Raw genomic sequence first — 14,709 nt, 5'->3', positions numbered from 1 at the left:
TTTTAAGATCATAGTTTACTCGTCAATAGCTCATATGAATCTGGTGACGGTTGTAACGACAATCATTAGGTCACTTATTTTGAGTTATGAGCATACCGTGTTTTTTGAAATTACAACAATTCACTCAATATTATTGTCAGAGTATTTTTTTTTTTTTTTTCGACTTTTGATATATATTTAGGCACATTTCTCAAAGAACAAATTGTATTCATGGCAATATGATTAGAGATAATTAATGTAAGTTCATCTGCAAAACGTAAGGGAATCAATAAAATTAAAAATAGTAATAATTGCATGCCATTATTTTACTATAATCGTAGTAAAAATTCAATGGTGTTACGTATAGTAATAAAATATTTAACAATACTTAAATTGGTTGACTTAATTGAAGGTGGTCTTGATGGGGTAATGCACCTGATTTTTACATGATAATAACCGTAAAATTTATTTAAGAGTTCATGACCTAAAAAATAAGAGAGACTTGCACAACAACATACTGATGTTGTGCTTGTTGCACAAACTCTAATCTTTAAGCTTGGTGTTTACTTCGCAAATTCTAGTGTTTCACGAGTTTTGGAATTATGAATAACTTACTTCTTTAAGTTGAAGAAGATAATTTATATGATCTCGGGTATTTTGTTGACTTGATTAGGTTAGAAGAGGATTGGATAAAGCTAGATGAGTATCACATAACTCGAGACATGTTGCACATACCCGTACATACTCGTATCCAATTTCACTCATAGCATTAAGATTTGTTCTCATTGGATTGTTTTTAGGATTGTCATCTGATCCAAAGAGACTATTCGAGTCTTCTTGGAGTGTAAGATTCTTTTTTGGGTTCGTGAACTAAAATATTCGAACATATGGAAACCGATAGGAGAAACTTTTTGTACAACACAACTACACGGTTAGTCATGTATGCTCAAACTTCAAGCAAATACATCTCTAAATATATGCATGACCATAATAACATATATCAATCGTCAAGAATCTCGAAGGCTTCTTTCTCGACATCGCCTCGCTCCTGGTCGTAAATAACCATTGTAAAAATCCGACAATTTCATCGAACAACTATACAACAAAACTTCCATCACTAATGCACAAATGATGGCGTCTCGAAACCAACTTTAGTTAAGCCATCTTCAAAATCATTTCTATAAGACCCGAGCCAGTCAAACGACCAAATGAAAAAACTCCTAATAGACACGATCTCTACAAAAGAACAAAAGAACAAAAGAACAAAAGAAAAATCAATTACAGGTCAACAAAGGCGCAAGATCTCAACTAAGAACAAGCAGGTATTATGAACTTCATACAAACAGACAATTTCATCATCAATCATCAAGGAGAAATTATAGAGGTTACCAACTCCACAGTAAAATCATATAATTTTCCTGAAGAACCGAAAAAAAATGGCATGTGGACTGTGAAGATAGGTTGTTCAAAGTGAAAAATCGAACGTCGGTTTCGTACTTGTTCGATAATGCTACAAAAAGTGCTTTTATGTAAAATGCTTTAATTATAAGTACTTCAAAAGTCGATAAAGAATTACGTCGATATCTATTTTTACATTCTTAACAGTGCTTTTGAGTCGAGAATAATATATTTTTACATTCTTAAACTCCAGCAGCCAAAAAAGACTCAATTCAACATCAAAATACTTGAATCCAACTAAAATAAACACCAATCATCACGCACAAGAATGTCAGCGACAAACCAAGCACCAGAATGCTCAATCTTAGCCACCAATCTAAAGGAAGATATTTGTGAGATCCCACGAGATTGAAGAGAGAAACGAAACATTCTTTATAGGGGTGTGGAAACCTCTCCCTAGCGGATGCATTTTAAAAACCTAGAGGGGAAGCCCGAGAGGGAAAACCTAGAAAGGACAATATCTGCTATCAGTGGCCTTGGCCTATTACAAATGGTATCAAAGCCAGACACCAAGAGGTGTGCCAGTGGGGATGCTGAGCTCCGAAAGGGGATGGATTATGAGATCCCACATCGGTTGGAGAGGGGAACGAAGTATTCTTTATAAGGGTGTGGAAACCTCTCCCTAGCAAACGCGTTTTAAAAACCTAGAGGGGAAGCTCGAAAGGGAAAACCCAAAAAGGACAATATTTGCTAGTGGTGGCCTTGGGCTGTTACAAATGGTATCAAAGCCAAACACCAGGAGGTATGCCAGTGGGGACGTTGAGCCCCAAAAGGGGGTGGATTATGAGATCCCACATCGGTTGGAGAGGGGAACGAAGCATTCTTTATAAGGGTGTGGAAACTTCTCTCTAGTAGACGTGTTTTAAAAACCTTGAGAGGAATCCCAAAAGAGAAAGCCTAGAGAGGACAATATTTGTTTCACAATGTAAAAGTTTGCTAGAATTTACCTAATTTACCGGGCTAGGTTGTTGCACCTCTTGGCACGAAAACAAGCTAAGAGGTGGAAACAATACCATCAAATATCAATTGGTTGTGGTAATCCCTTGCAAGTGATCAGAGTTCTCAAGCAATGCCTCAGTGCTTTCAGGGTCACGTTGAGATGAAACCTTTGATGCCTTGACACGATATAATACAAAATGTTGATAGAAGAAAATCAGATCAAACACTATAGAGACCTGCAGCGCAATATAACTGTAGTGAGCAAATATTGCTAACTCAAATTACTCTTAACACTTTTGAAAGCCATAGTTGGCTCTCGAATCAAATCATCAGGGACTAAAAGGTAATTGACTTCGACAAGTACTGTTAGAGAGAGAGAGAGAGAAATATCGTATTGAAGCTAACAATGGCTTCCCTATATTTCCAAAGAAGTTCACCCAAGAACCTGGAAAGAATCAGAAGTCAAAATTTAGATGGAATTTAGGATGATAATACTGAGTATGGGTTGTTCAGAAACTCAAATATTTTTTTAATTGTCTAAATATTCAAAAATTAATACCATTCCAATCTCCTTTTCCCAATGCATAAACTAAACCGACAATTAGGATAAACACGCAAATTAAAGCTTCTATAAAGACAGATACCTCCATTACATCAAAATTCATTGCCCATGGATAAAGAAAAACCGTTTCAGCATAAAAAAACAACAAAAACTAGAGCAATCATCAAACTTGATGTTTAGATAAAAGCATCCACGATACAATTTTAAAAAATACATAGATAAATATGAATATTGCATATAATGAGAGTACTTTCAAAATATATTCTTGTAAATTCGTCCTAACCCTAGGATGAACAACCATATCAAAATTATACGTTTGATGTATTTTTCACATATGTCTGTAACGGCCTAGATCCACTGCTAGTAGATATTGTCCTCTTTGGGCTTTCTTCGGACTTTCCCTTTCAGGTCTTCCCTCAAAGCTTTAAAACGCGTCTGCTAGGGGAAGGTTTCCACACCCTTATAAATGGTGGTTTGTTCTCCTCCCCAACCAATGTGAGACATCACAATCCACCCCCCTTCGGGGCCCAACATCCTCGGTGGCACTCTTTCCTTCCTCCAATTGATGTGGGACCGCCCCTAAATCCACCCCCCTTTGGGGCCCAACATCCTTACTGGCACACCTCCTCGTGTCTACCCCCCTTCGGGGAACAACGAGAAGGCTGACACATTTTCCGATGTCCGGCTCTGATACCATCTGTAACGGTCCAGATCCACCTCTGGCAGATAATGTTCTTTTTGGGCTTTCCCTTTTGGGTTTTCCCTCAAAGCTTTAAAACGCGTCCGCTAGAGGAAGGTTTCCGCCTTATAAATGGTGGTTTGTTCTTCTCCCCAACCAATGTGGGACATCACAATGTCATTACAAATTATGGAAAAACTTTTGGTCCTTCAGGTTTGAGCTCGGTAACACTTAGGTCCCTGAGTTTTCAAACTTAACAATTTAGCCCCGAGTTTTGGATTTAGTTTCATTTATGTCATTATAAATGATGAGGCGACCATGGTAGCTAGTGGCAGCCATGGATGGAGGAAGAAGAAGAATGGGAGGAGGAGGGAGAAGGGAAAACAAATGTCATGTGACCATGTCATTAGTAATTAACGGAAATTTGGATCGAGGGACCAAAATGAAACTAAATCTAAAATTTAGGGGCTAAATTGTTGGGTTTGAAAGAGACCTAAATGCTTCCAAACTCAAACCTCAGAGACCACGAGTGCATTTTTCTCGTAAATTAAAGTCATATGTTTTCCATATTGACCCTTAAATTATACGGTTCAAATAAAATATGGCTATCAATACCAAGCTAACCGCAGATATAAATCACAACAGAAGTATTAGGCAATTGTTTGGTTAAGAAAACATTAGATGACCTTGGTAAATTGATTGCACGCTCATTTGAGTCAAAGTGGCCACTCCTCCAATGAAGTCTTGAACTACAGTATGAATGCTGAATCCCATCGTGCTCTTTCGGGTAAAGTTTAAAAATGCCTGAATGTAAACAATGGGACTTCGTGAAATGCAAGCTTCCTTGTTCTTTGCTTGCAAGTTTATATCAGAAGCAAACGTAAGCACAAATTTATTTTACTCTCAAATGGATTTACACTTCTTAACAGCCACATGGTCATATTGCAAACATTTGGAGTAGCTAAACAATTCCATGATAACTTTAGGAAACATTACCACACTTGGGGTCGGACTAATTCTCGAAGGTTTCAAACTATATGAGAAATTTTTTTCTTGTGAGATCCCACATCGGTTGAAGCGGACAATATTTGCTATTATTAGGTTTGGTCTGTTACAAATGGTATCGGAGCCAGTTACCGAGCAGTGTGCCAGCAAGAACGCAGTGCTCCCAAAGGGGGTGGATTGTGAGATCTCACATTGGTTGGAGAGTGGAACGAAATATTTTTTATAAGGATGTGGAACCTTTTCCTAGTAGAAGCATTTTAAAACCGTGACGCTGACAGTGATATGTAATGGACCAAAATAGACAATATTTGCTAGCAGTGGGTTTGGGTTGTTACAAATGATATCAGAGCCAGATACCAGGCGGTTGCCTAGCGAGGACACTGGGCTCCCAAGGAGTGGATTGTGAGATCGTACATCGATGGAAGAGGGGAACAAAGCATTCCTTATAAGGGTGTGGAAACCTCTCCCTAGCAGACACATTTTAAAATCATAAGGTTGATGACGATACGTAACGGGCCAAGCGGACAATATCTACTAGCGGTAAGTTTTTGTAGCCATCTCATAAAACTTTTAGCCTTGTGCTACTACTTTTTAATATATTAGTGCATTGGTTGTTACTGAAATTGTAGAAAATGGACCAAAATCGAAGAACTCATTAAAAAAAATTAATTCAAAAGCTATGATGAACACATGTGAATTGTGAATTTGTTCAGATGTTAAGTTGAATCATAAAAAAGACTAAGAACAAAAAGACGAATAAATAAGAATTAACTGTGTAGTTTAGCCTAACCTGAGGGGAGTATTTGATGACTGTCATAAGAACTTGAATTGAACTGCAACACATTGCCAATCAACCTTGCTGAATTATAAGCAAATCAATCAAAATATAACTCCAAAAAAATTTTAAGAGATGAAGAAATGGTTACTTGAACATGGAAAGGAAACGAGCCAAAGCCATGAATGAGTAGGCAGAGCTATAAAAAAGCAAGCAGCTGCAAAAACCCATACTGCAGCGAAGATGGCGACGGCTGAGTTCGAGACCTTCTGGTCGCCACACTGCACCAAAATTCAATCAATAGAATGCGAAATGGTAACCCAAATTAAACCAAAACAGGATCAAACACAAAGAGAATAAACCACTGACTTCAAATAAAAAGATCTGAACTGAAACGATGAAGATCAATAAAATCGAGTGCGAGGGGAAGAACACATCGCTCAAAGCCACCGGTATCATCTGCAGCAATCAATGAAAACTGTTCAGATTCAATAGCACATTCATAAGATTAGGATTATTAATCTTCGATTACACATTGCTATCATGCTAAAATTTCTCGAAAATCAACACGGATTTGCAGAAATGTAAGTAAAAATAAGAGTGCGAATCCTTCGATTTTCAGCAAATCTGTATAAACTACGGGTTTCTCCTTCGTGTTACTTTTAGATATTCAAATCATCGATCTCAGATGGGTTCATTTCAGGATTGAAAGAGTAAAATCGCTGTGATAATGATAACCTATAAGTATTAAAACTGAACCCAAATAGAATTCAAGAAACGAACCTTGTCCATGGCTACATTTCTCCAAGAAATGCATCCAAGCAAAGATGCATTGCACTAAACAAGACGACTGTTTGTTACATCAAGCTCAAAATTTCTCAAACCTAAGTGCAATCTTAATATAATATTTAGATAATATATTATGATAATTAGGTATGAAATTCATACGGATACCAATCTCACTCCTATTTCTCATTCTTAACAATTATTATTAGAATTATTCAATAAACTAACAAAGATAATAACAAAGATAATTATGAATTTTTGTAGGTTTAATCTTTTCTAGATGAATTTTCAAGTGGTTTATTCAAGCTTCCATAAGCATATTGTTGACTTCTGTCAATTGAGAGGAAAACTTCACACAGAATAAAAATCGGCCTATGAAAATTCTTCGAACAAAAAAATAATAACGGAAAACAAAGGGAAGAGAAATATTTGCTGACTAGATGGTTATTATTTGATTTCACATATCTAAATAACAAATGATATGAACTAAAAGACATCAATCATACAATATACTTAAATGAAGATGGGAAGAAAACGTTGTCAAAATTATTAAAAGATGTTTCAATTCATGCCACATTGAAGGAGAATGAAGTTTGATTGTTATAAATTTTGGGTGGGTTACAGTTTAGAATAATTTAAAGTTATTGTATTTTGAGACTCTTTATTTACGGTGTAAAATTACATAATGGCTAATTATGTATGCCCATTAAGTATGAATGTTACAACTCTTGGAATGCCTTTAATAGTTTAATTTTGAGACTATATAAAGCCATGTATGTTGTATTTGTGAGTAACTTGGAAAATATAGTAAAAGAAGCATTTGTGCTCTTCTTTAGCCAATGACTAAGTTTCTTTCAAATTCTATATAGTTTAGGTTGCATGTAGAATTATTCAAGCTCGACATGATCAATTTTGCTTGTGGAATGATTCGAATCTCAAACAAGTGTTCTTGCATTGATATATTTGATCAACAAGAAATCATTCAAGCTAGACATGATCGATCTTACTTGTGGAGTGATTCGAATCTCAAACAATGTTCTTGCCTAAAGATGTTCGATCAACAAGGTAATCAGAATCTTACTCCCCTTATAGTGATTATCATATCAACAAACCTATCCTTACTCAGCAGTGGCACAAACCTTGCCCTTCGCAAAAATTGCCAGCAAAAAATAGCTCTTCCATAAAACAAAAAAAAAAACAAAAAAAAAATAATAATAATAAAATTAAAAAAAAAATTAAGAAACTTTAAAAATATTATTAAATTTCACGATATTAATAAAAAAAATATTATTTATATGAGGTATTTTTTAAAATTTTTAAAAAAGTTTATAGATATTAAATCCTACGGGCATTATATATATTTTTAATATAAAATATTATTAAACTTTTAATTTTTAATTATCAAGCTTTAACCAATTTTATTACTATCTTTCCATCTAAAAAAAAATTAAAAATATCATTATTATTAGTATTATATTAAAAAAATTAAAAGTAGGATTGACATTTATTACCTTAATTAAAAAAAAAATATCAATGGAATATATTTCCTAGTTTCCCTTAAAAAAAATATATTTTTCTAAGTTTATAAAAAAAGTTTGAAGCTTATTAATAAAAATTTAAAAAATCAATATTATTTTTTTAGATTTTTTAAAAAAAAATTAAAATTATTTTTTAGATTAAATGGGAAGTTAAAAGGGTATTTTATTAATTTAGTTTAAAAATTATAACACTTTTAATGAAGGTTGAGAGTTCAAAGTGTTGAGGATTATTGGTGGCTGAGTCACATGTTTTAATTTAGTGGAAGACTATGAGTTTTTTTAAGTGAGTAACTATCCTATTGGTACGAAACATTTTGGGTGCATGACACCTTTTGGGGAAACCCGAGCAAAGCAATGAGCGCTTATGCTCAAAGGGGACAATATCATATCATGGTAGATGGTCGTGATTTGCTAACATGGTATCATAGTCATGCCCTACAATTAACCATGTCAATAGAATTCTCAAATATTGAACAAAGAATTGTGAGTCTGAACGTATAGTCAAAAGTGACTAAAGTGTCAAAGGGTGTATTTTGTTCGAGGACTCCAAAAAAATCGTGGGTTTATAAACTAGGAATACTATCTCTATGAGAGCTTATGCTTAAAAATGGTTGTTCATAGTTCAAGAATAGTTAATAAATTGCCAGAGTATTGAAACTAAAATTCGAAGAACTGGAAGAAGAAGAAGAAAACCTGATCGAAGCCGTATTTCTCGAAGTACTGCCTTTGAACAAACTCGCGTTGTAAATCAAATACGACGATTGCTTCGTGAAATTCAGCATCACATAATCAAAGCTCAATCCTACAACACTACCAAGCCAGAATCCAAACATCAGTCCTCAATAATCTCTCCGCCAAAGAAGACGACGACGACGATTCCGATGCTGGCGCAGGAACGACGATAAACAAGACCTGATTTCGTACCTTTTTCGCCAGAAATTCAGAATGATTTGCGGATATGAGGCGAGCGCCTAGCATATGAGAGCACTCCATCCTAATAGCGGGTAGATGATCTCCATAGGAACTGAATTTCATGAAGCCATTTCTCTCGGAAACAATGAAGCGGAATGAGACTGCGAAGGTCCCCTTAAGGATTTCCTGTCCTTTCAACCTCGTTGAATCTAGACCGTTCATGATGGCCGACGTATGTGATGACATGGTCCCCTTAAGGATTTCCTGTCTTTTCAACCTCGTTGAATCTGGACCGTTCATGATGGCCGACGTATGTGATGACATGGCAGTCTCGATTCGCTTTCAAAATCAATAATGCTCTATTAACGTAATATTCCACTCCTACGCCTTTTTCCATTAATATTTAAATTACTAATAACAATATTATTATAATTATTGCTACAAAAGGATAAATTAATACTTGTTTAAACGCTTAAAAAATTATATTCATTTAATAATCATTGATTTTAGTTAATTTAATTGTTTTAAACTTTATCGATCATTTATTTAATTGTTTTAAAAAAATAAAAATGAAAGGTTAGCTTAAAAGATTTTATTAAAATTTGAGTTATAAGTTTTACAAAATTTAATTAAATGTTTAAAAATAAATAAATAACCTTTCATTATTTTTTATTTTTTATTTTTTATTTCTTATTTCTAAAACAATCCAATTAACGACTGAGTTAATCTAACTAGAAAAATTGAGTCATTTATAATTTAACATTTTGAAGTTAGATTTATAATTTATAATTGTTCATTTATAATTTCATATTTAAAGAGAAAAAATTCGAGTGGTTAAAAAATGATAGCATCCAAACCACCTAAGGTAAAAAAACGATAGCATCCGAAGTGTTCATTTATAATTCGAACATTCAGTTAAAAAAAAAATTACACTAGAATTTGAAGTTCATGATGGCAACCAGGGTGTGCACAAGATCATGCTTTCGGATGTTTTGAACAAAAACAACCAATGGGCTCTTAGGTTTCGGTTTAAAACCGAACTATTCGACCTTTATAAGGGTGTGAAAACTTCTCTATGCTAGCAGTGGGCCTGAGCCGTTACAATTGGTATCAAAGTCAGACACTGAGCGATGTGCTAGAGAGGAAGCTGTCACTCGAAGGGGAGTAGACACGAGGCGATGTGCCAGCAAGGACGCATGACCTCAAAGAGGGTGGATTTGGTGGGGGTCCCACATCGATTGGAGAAAGGAACGAGTGTCAATGAAGACGTTAGGCCCTGAAGAGAGGTAGATTGTGAGATCCCACATTGGTTGGGAAGGAGAACAAAACACTCATTATAAGGGTGTAGAAACTTCTCACTGGAAGATGCATTTTAAAAACATAGAAGAGAAGCCTAAAAGGAAAAGTCCAAAGAGAACAATATCTGCTAGCGGTGGGCCTAGGCCGTTACAAGATGGATGCTTAAACTATGGCAGTTTCGACACAGGAAGGTGATCGAACTGGGAAATGAAAACGGAGCATAATTTTTTTATCAAATAAAAAGAATAAAGGATGATCGCAGAACGACAACTCGAGAAGCCAGGAGGTTTCTGTCAACATTTATTTGGAGACAGATAAATACTAAAGATCAAATCTTAAGTACAGAAAGTGTGGAAAGTCAATGATCCACAAGTTATTAGATCAAAATCACATTGCTCATGAGTTCTCACAAGATATTCATTCCATAACTGAATGAAAAGAACATTATTGTGTTTCGTGTACCTTGAAACTTAGGCTCAGCCCACGAGCTGAAGGCGTTTGATATGTTGAATCTGTTTTCCAGGATTCAAACCCTTCGGACAGGCACGGGCACAGTTCAGTATGGTATGACAACGATAGAGCTTGAATTCGTCATTTATTGCCTCGAGCCGCTCCTTGGTGAATTCGTCACGACTATCACTTATCCACCTGCATGTACAAAGGGGAATGAAAGGGACAGTTTTGTAATTAGAACACTGTGAGGTGAAAGAACGGAACAAATAAATCATGCAATTACCTTTGCTTCTAAGTAAATTCCAAGGGATGAAATTTGTAGAAATTAAATTCTAAGTAAATGGCCATTGGCCATCATGGTTTGAACCATTGCCTCTAAGATCTACATTATTTATATTATTTATATGGGTCCTTACTATAAGCCAACTCTAGGCGGTTATTGATTCTAAGTTCTCATATGATTACAATGCATTCAACAAACTAATACCACATAGAACATGTACGACTTTCTCCCTGATGTAGGAGGTCAGTAAAATGATGAAGAAAAGTTTCCTGAGCAGTCATCTATAAAAGGTTGAGCTCTTTGATTGTCGTAGGAAGCATATCTTTGATATCTCACATTGGTTGGGGAGGAGAACGATCACCCTTTATAAGTGTGGAAACCTTTCCCTAGCAGACGCGTTTTAAAGCCTTGAGGGGAAGCCCGAAAGGGAACACCCAAAAATGACAATATCTACTAGTGATGGATCTGGACCGTTACAATATCATATTCAAATTTTGGCTTCCAAACGTCACGAATAAAGCTTACTATCATGTTCTTGAGTAATTGTTGTGGATCAAAAACTCTTTTATGCAATATCAGCAAAACTTTTCAGACATCCTCCACACTCCACTAATTGAACTACTAAAACGTAAGGACTAATGTAATGCTAGCAGATATTGTCCTCTTTGGGCTTCCTCTCAAGGTTTTAAAACGCATATGCTAGAGAGAGGTTTCCACACTCTTATAAGGAATGCTTTGTTCCCCTCTCCAACCGATGAGGGATCTCACAACTAAGATTCAAACCCACCAAGAAACTAAGGCAAACAAATGAGTTTCAGATTAAGTCTACCAAGGCATCCAAGCCTTTGTCGAACATAGATAAAGCAACCAAATGAAATTACTTGATTCTCTATACAATAGACACCCGATCAAATCATAAATGTCCTACCACGCAAGGGCTTATTTTCCAAGCAGGAGACCGAAAGCACCTTCTAGGAACTGAGAGGACATAACCAGACTAATCCTTGATGAGGCAAGAGTTGTGTGAAATAAGAAACTACTGATTTGTTAGTACCGTAAGGGCTTTTAAATATGATAATTGTAGGACCGTACTAAGAACGATCCCCGACCTACACACACCTCGACAGATGCTGTGCCCAACCTCCAGGCCTACAAATGGGATCTGAACACACCTCAATAAGTTCTCCAGTTTCTTCAATTCCTTTTGATACCCCCATGACTGTTCTTCCTCCTCTCATTTCCATATATAAAATTTCCCTTCTTTTGATAAGCTCTCTTCATTCGTTGTTAACTTTTCTTTCCCTTGGAAATCTTCAATAAAAGACCATTTTAATGCTTTGGATTTACACGTTTTCTAGCTCCTCAAAACGCACTTAAGCCCTCAAATAGAGTACCTAAATTACCAAACTATTGCTGCCAACTTTCAATCCAACAAAATGAAACTTAATAAATACGATTCTGAATCTTCCAAAAGTTCAGGAATAAGCATGAACACCCATATACATCCTTCAAAAGTAGCTTCTTAATTCCTCTATACAGACCCTGTTTTCTATTCATTTCTAGCAAACAGAGAATCAAAGAATAAACGAAGAACAAAAGTGGGGAAATTACCTATTGGCATGGAGCAAGGCAGCTGGTCCAAGATATGACTCCGGGTTCCACCAATAGCTGGGGCACGATGTACTACAGCATGCACACAAAATACATTCATACATCCCATCCAACTTAGCCCTATCTTGCTTACTCTGAAGAATCTCCTTCCCCGGCACAGACGGCTCGCTCTTCCTCTTCAACCACGGCTCAATACTCTTATACTGGTTATAAAAATTCGTCATATCCACCACCAGATCCTTGATCACGAACATATGAGGCAGCGGCGTAATCGTCGACGAAGCATCGGATGGAATCTTCGTCAAGCAAGCCAAACCATTACATCCATCGATGTTCATCGCACAGGACCCGCAGATCCCCTCTCGGCACGAGCGGCGGAAGGTCAGAGTCGGATCGATCTCATTCTTGATTTTGATTAGAGCATCGAGCACCATAGGACCACAGTCTTTTAGATCGATCTTGTACTCCTTAAGCTCTGGTTTGGAAGGGCTATCGGGGTTCCATCGGTAGATAGCGAACGTCTTAAGCGTTGAAGAGACGGCTGCTTTTTGCTCCACTTTCTGCGCTCCGGCTTCGGAAGCGTGAGCTCGAATTCGAAGGAATCTTGAAGGTGAAGTTGCAGAAACCCTAGATATTGCCCTCCTCAGGATTCCAGTCGCCATTGTTGCCTCGAAGAAAGAGAAATGGAGAGACAGAGAGAGAAACAAAGAACCTATCAGATGTAGGAAGAAGGAAGAGTGGCTTTACCAATATGAATATAATAAATTTTTAAAATGTAAAAAAAAAATACAATTAAACTTTTATCATTAATTTTAAATATAATTAATTTTTAACTTTTAATTTTTTAAAATTATCCTATAATTTTATTTGTTATAAATAAAAAAATTAAAAAAACTTTTTATTATCAATATATGAGCTATTTATAGCTCAGAAATCCTCTCGTCTTCAATTTTAAGGTATTTATTGAAAAAATGATTTAAAATTTTTTATTTTAAATTTAGAAGTATTAATATTACTTATGAAAATTTATGATTATTTTTTAAAAATAGTACTAACAGTTTCATCCATATTATTATCGGTATAAGTATTTTTTAAATTTTTTTAAAAAAAGAATTAAGTATTTAAATTATGTTAGAACAATATATTATATTTTTATTTATAAAATATTATTGAATTTATGAAGATGTTTTATATATATATATTTTTTAATAAAATCTATATGAAAAAATGAAAATTATTTTCTAAAAATTCTTTAAAATTAATCATTTGTAAAATATACAAAAGAAAAAATAAAAAAATTATACGTGGAAAACTCAATTCCCGAAATCTATTATATTTAATAAATTTTTAAAATTTAAAATTTTTGTTTAATAAAACATTAAAAAATTAAAATTGTAATTTTAAAATTTTAGAATAAAAATCAGTAAAAACGTAAAAGTTGGAGGACTAAATTGAAAATTTGCATAAGAGGCATTGGCGGGTTAAATTGGAGTCGCCAAAATACTCGGTTTCTGTTATTCCCATTTTAGCTTCCAACGCCCAATTCTCCTTCTTCCTTCTTCCTTCTCTCTCGCTCTCTCAGTTTCGTTCTCTGTGCAGAAAGCTTTGTTAATGTATTTTAATGGCATCGGTAAGTTTTTCTCTGACTCTTCTCTCTTTTTGTAATCGATTTGTCTCTGTTTTGTTTGCATCTTTCTGTATTTTTTATCCTGTTTGATCCAATTCATTGAACACATGCCTCTCTTATTCTTCTTGAGAATTTGCAATTTTCATTGGGAATTGTTGTTGTAAATCGTAATTTCATCTGTAACGAAGGGAAAACAATGGGGCTATGGTAAGAAATGGTGAATTTACAGATTGATGTTCTGTTGGAATCTTTATGTATTTTGAATCCTGTTTGATCTAGTTCATTGAACATATGCCTCGCCTCTTCTTCCCGAGATTTTGCATTTTTCATTGGAATTGTTGTGGTAAATCATAATTTCATCTGTAACGAAGGGAAAACAATGTGGCTATGGTAAGAAATGGTGAATTTACAGATTGATGTTCTGTTGGAATCTTTATGTATTTTGAATCCTGTTTGATCTAGTTCATTGAACATATGCCTCGCCTCTTCTTCCCGAGATTTTTCATTTTTCATTGGAATTGTTGTGGTAAATCATAATTTCATCTGTAACGAAGGGAAAACAATGTGGCTATGGTAAGCAATGGTGAATTTACAGATTGATGTTCTGTTTGCATCTTTATTTATTTTGAATCCTGTTTGATCTAGTTCATTGAACATATGTCTCTCCTCTTCTTCTCGAGATTTTGCAATTTTCATTGGAATTGTTGTGGTAAATCATAATTTCATCTGTAACGAAGGGAAAACAATGTGGCTATGGTAAGAAATGGTGAATTTACAGACTGATGTTCTGTTTGCATCTTTAT

The 14,709-nt window shown here is 35.1% G+C and overlaps 1 protein-coding gene and 1 pseudogene across 1 annotated transcript; both read right to left on the bottom strand.

Moving 5' to 3' along the window:
- Nucleotides 1–871: 871 nt before the first annotated feature.
- On the bottom strand, nt 872–8,764 carry LOC111486620 (annotated as a pseudogene).
- A 1,431-nt stretch (nt 8,765–10,195) lies between these two features.
- LOC111486619 (succinate dehydrogenase [ubiquinone] iron-sulfur subunit 2, mitochondrial-like) lies at nt 10,196–13,021 on the bottom strand. Its single transcript, XM_023133791.1, has 2 exons — nt 12,280–13,021; nt 10,196–10,580 (listed from the first exon to the last, which is right to left on the bottom strand). The coding sequence occupies exons 1-2, from the start codon at nt 12,939–12,941 to the stop codon at nt 10,409–10,411; spliced, it is 834 nt and encodes a 277-aa protein (XP_022989559.1). The 5' UTR covers nt 12,942–13,021; the 3' UTR covers nt 10,196–10,408.
- Between the last annotated feature and the right edge of the window lie 1,688 nt (nt 13,022–14,709).

This window comes from Cucurbita maxima, unplaced genomic scaffold (assembly GCF_002738345.1).
Source record: "Cucurbita maxima cultivar Rimu unplaced genomic scaffold, Cmax_1.0 Cma_Scf00011, whole genome shotgun sequence".
NCBI classification, from domain to species: Eukaryota; Viridiplantae; Streptophyta; class Magnoliopsida; order Cucurbitales; family Cucurbitaceae; genus Cucurbita; species Cucurbita maxima.
The sequence above is the reverse complement of the archived record's forward strand: the minus strand, read 5'-3'. Positions and strand labels throughout refer to the sequence as shown.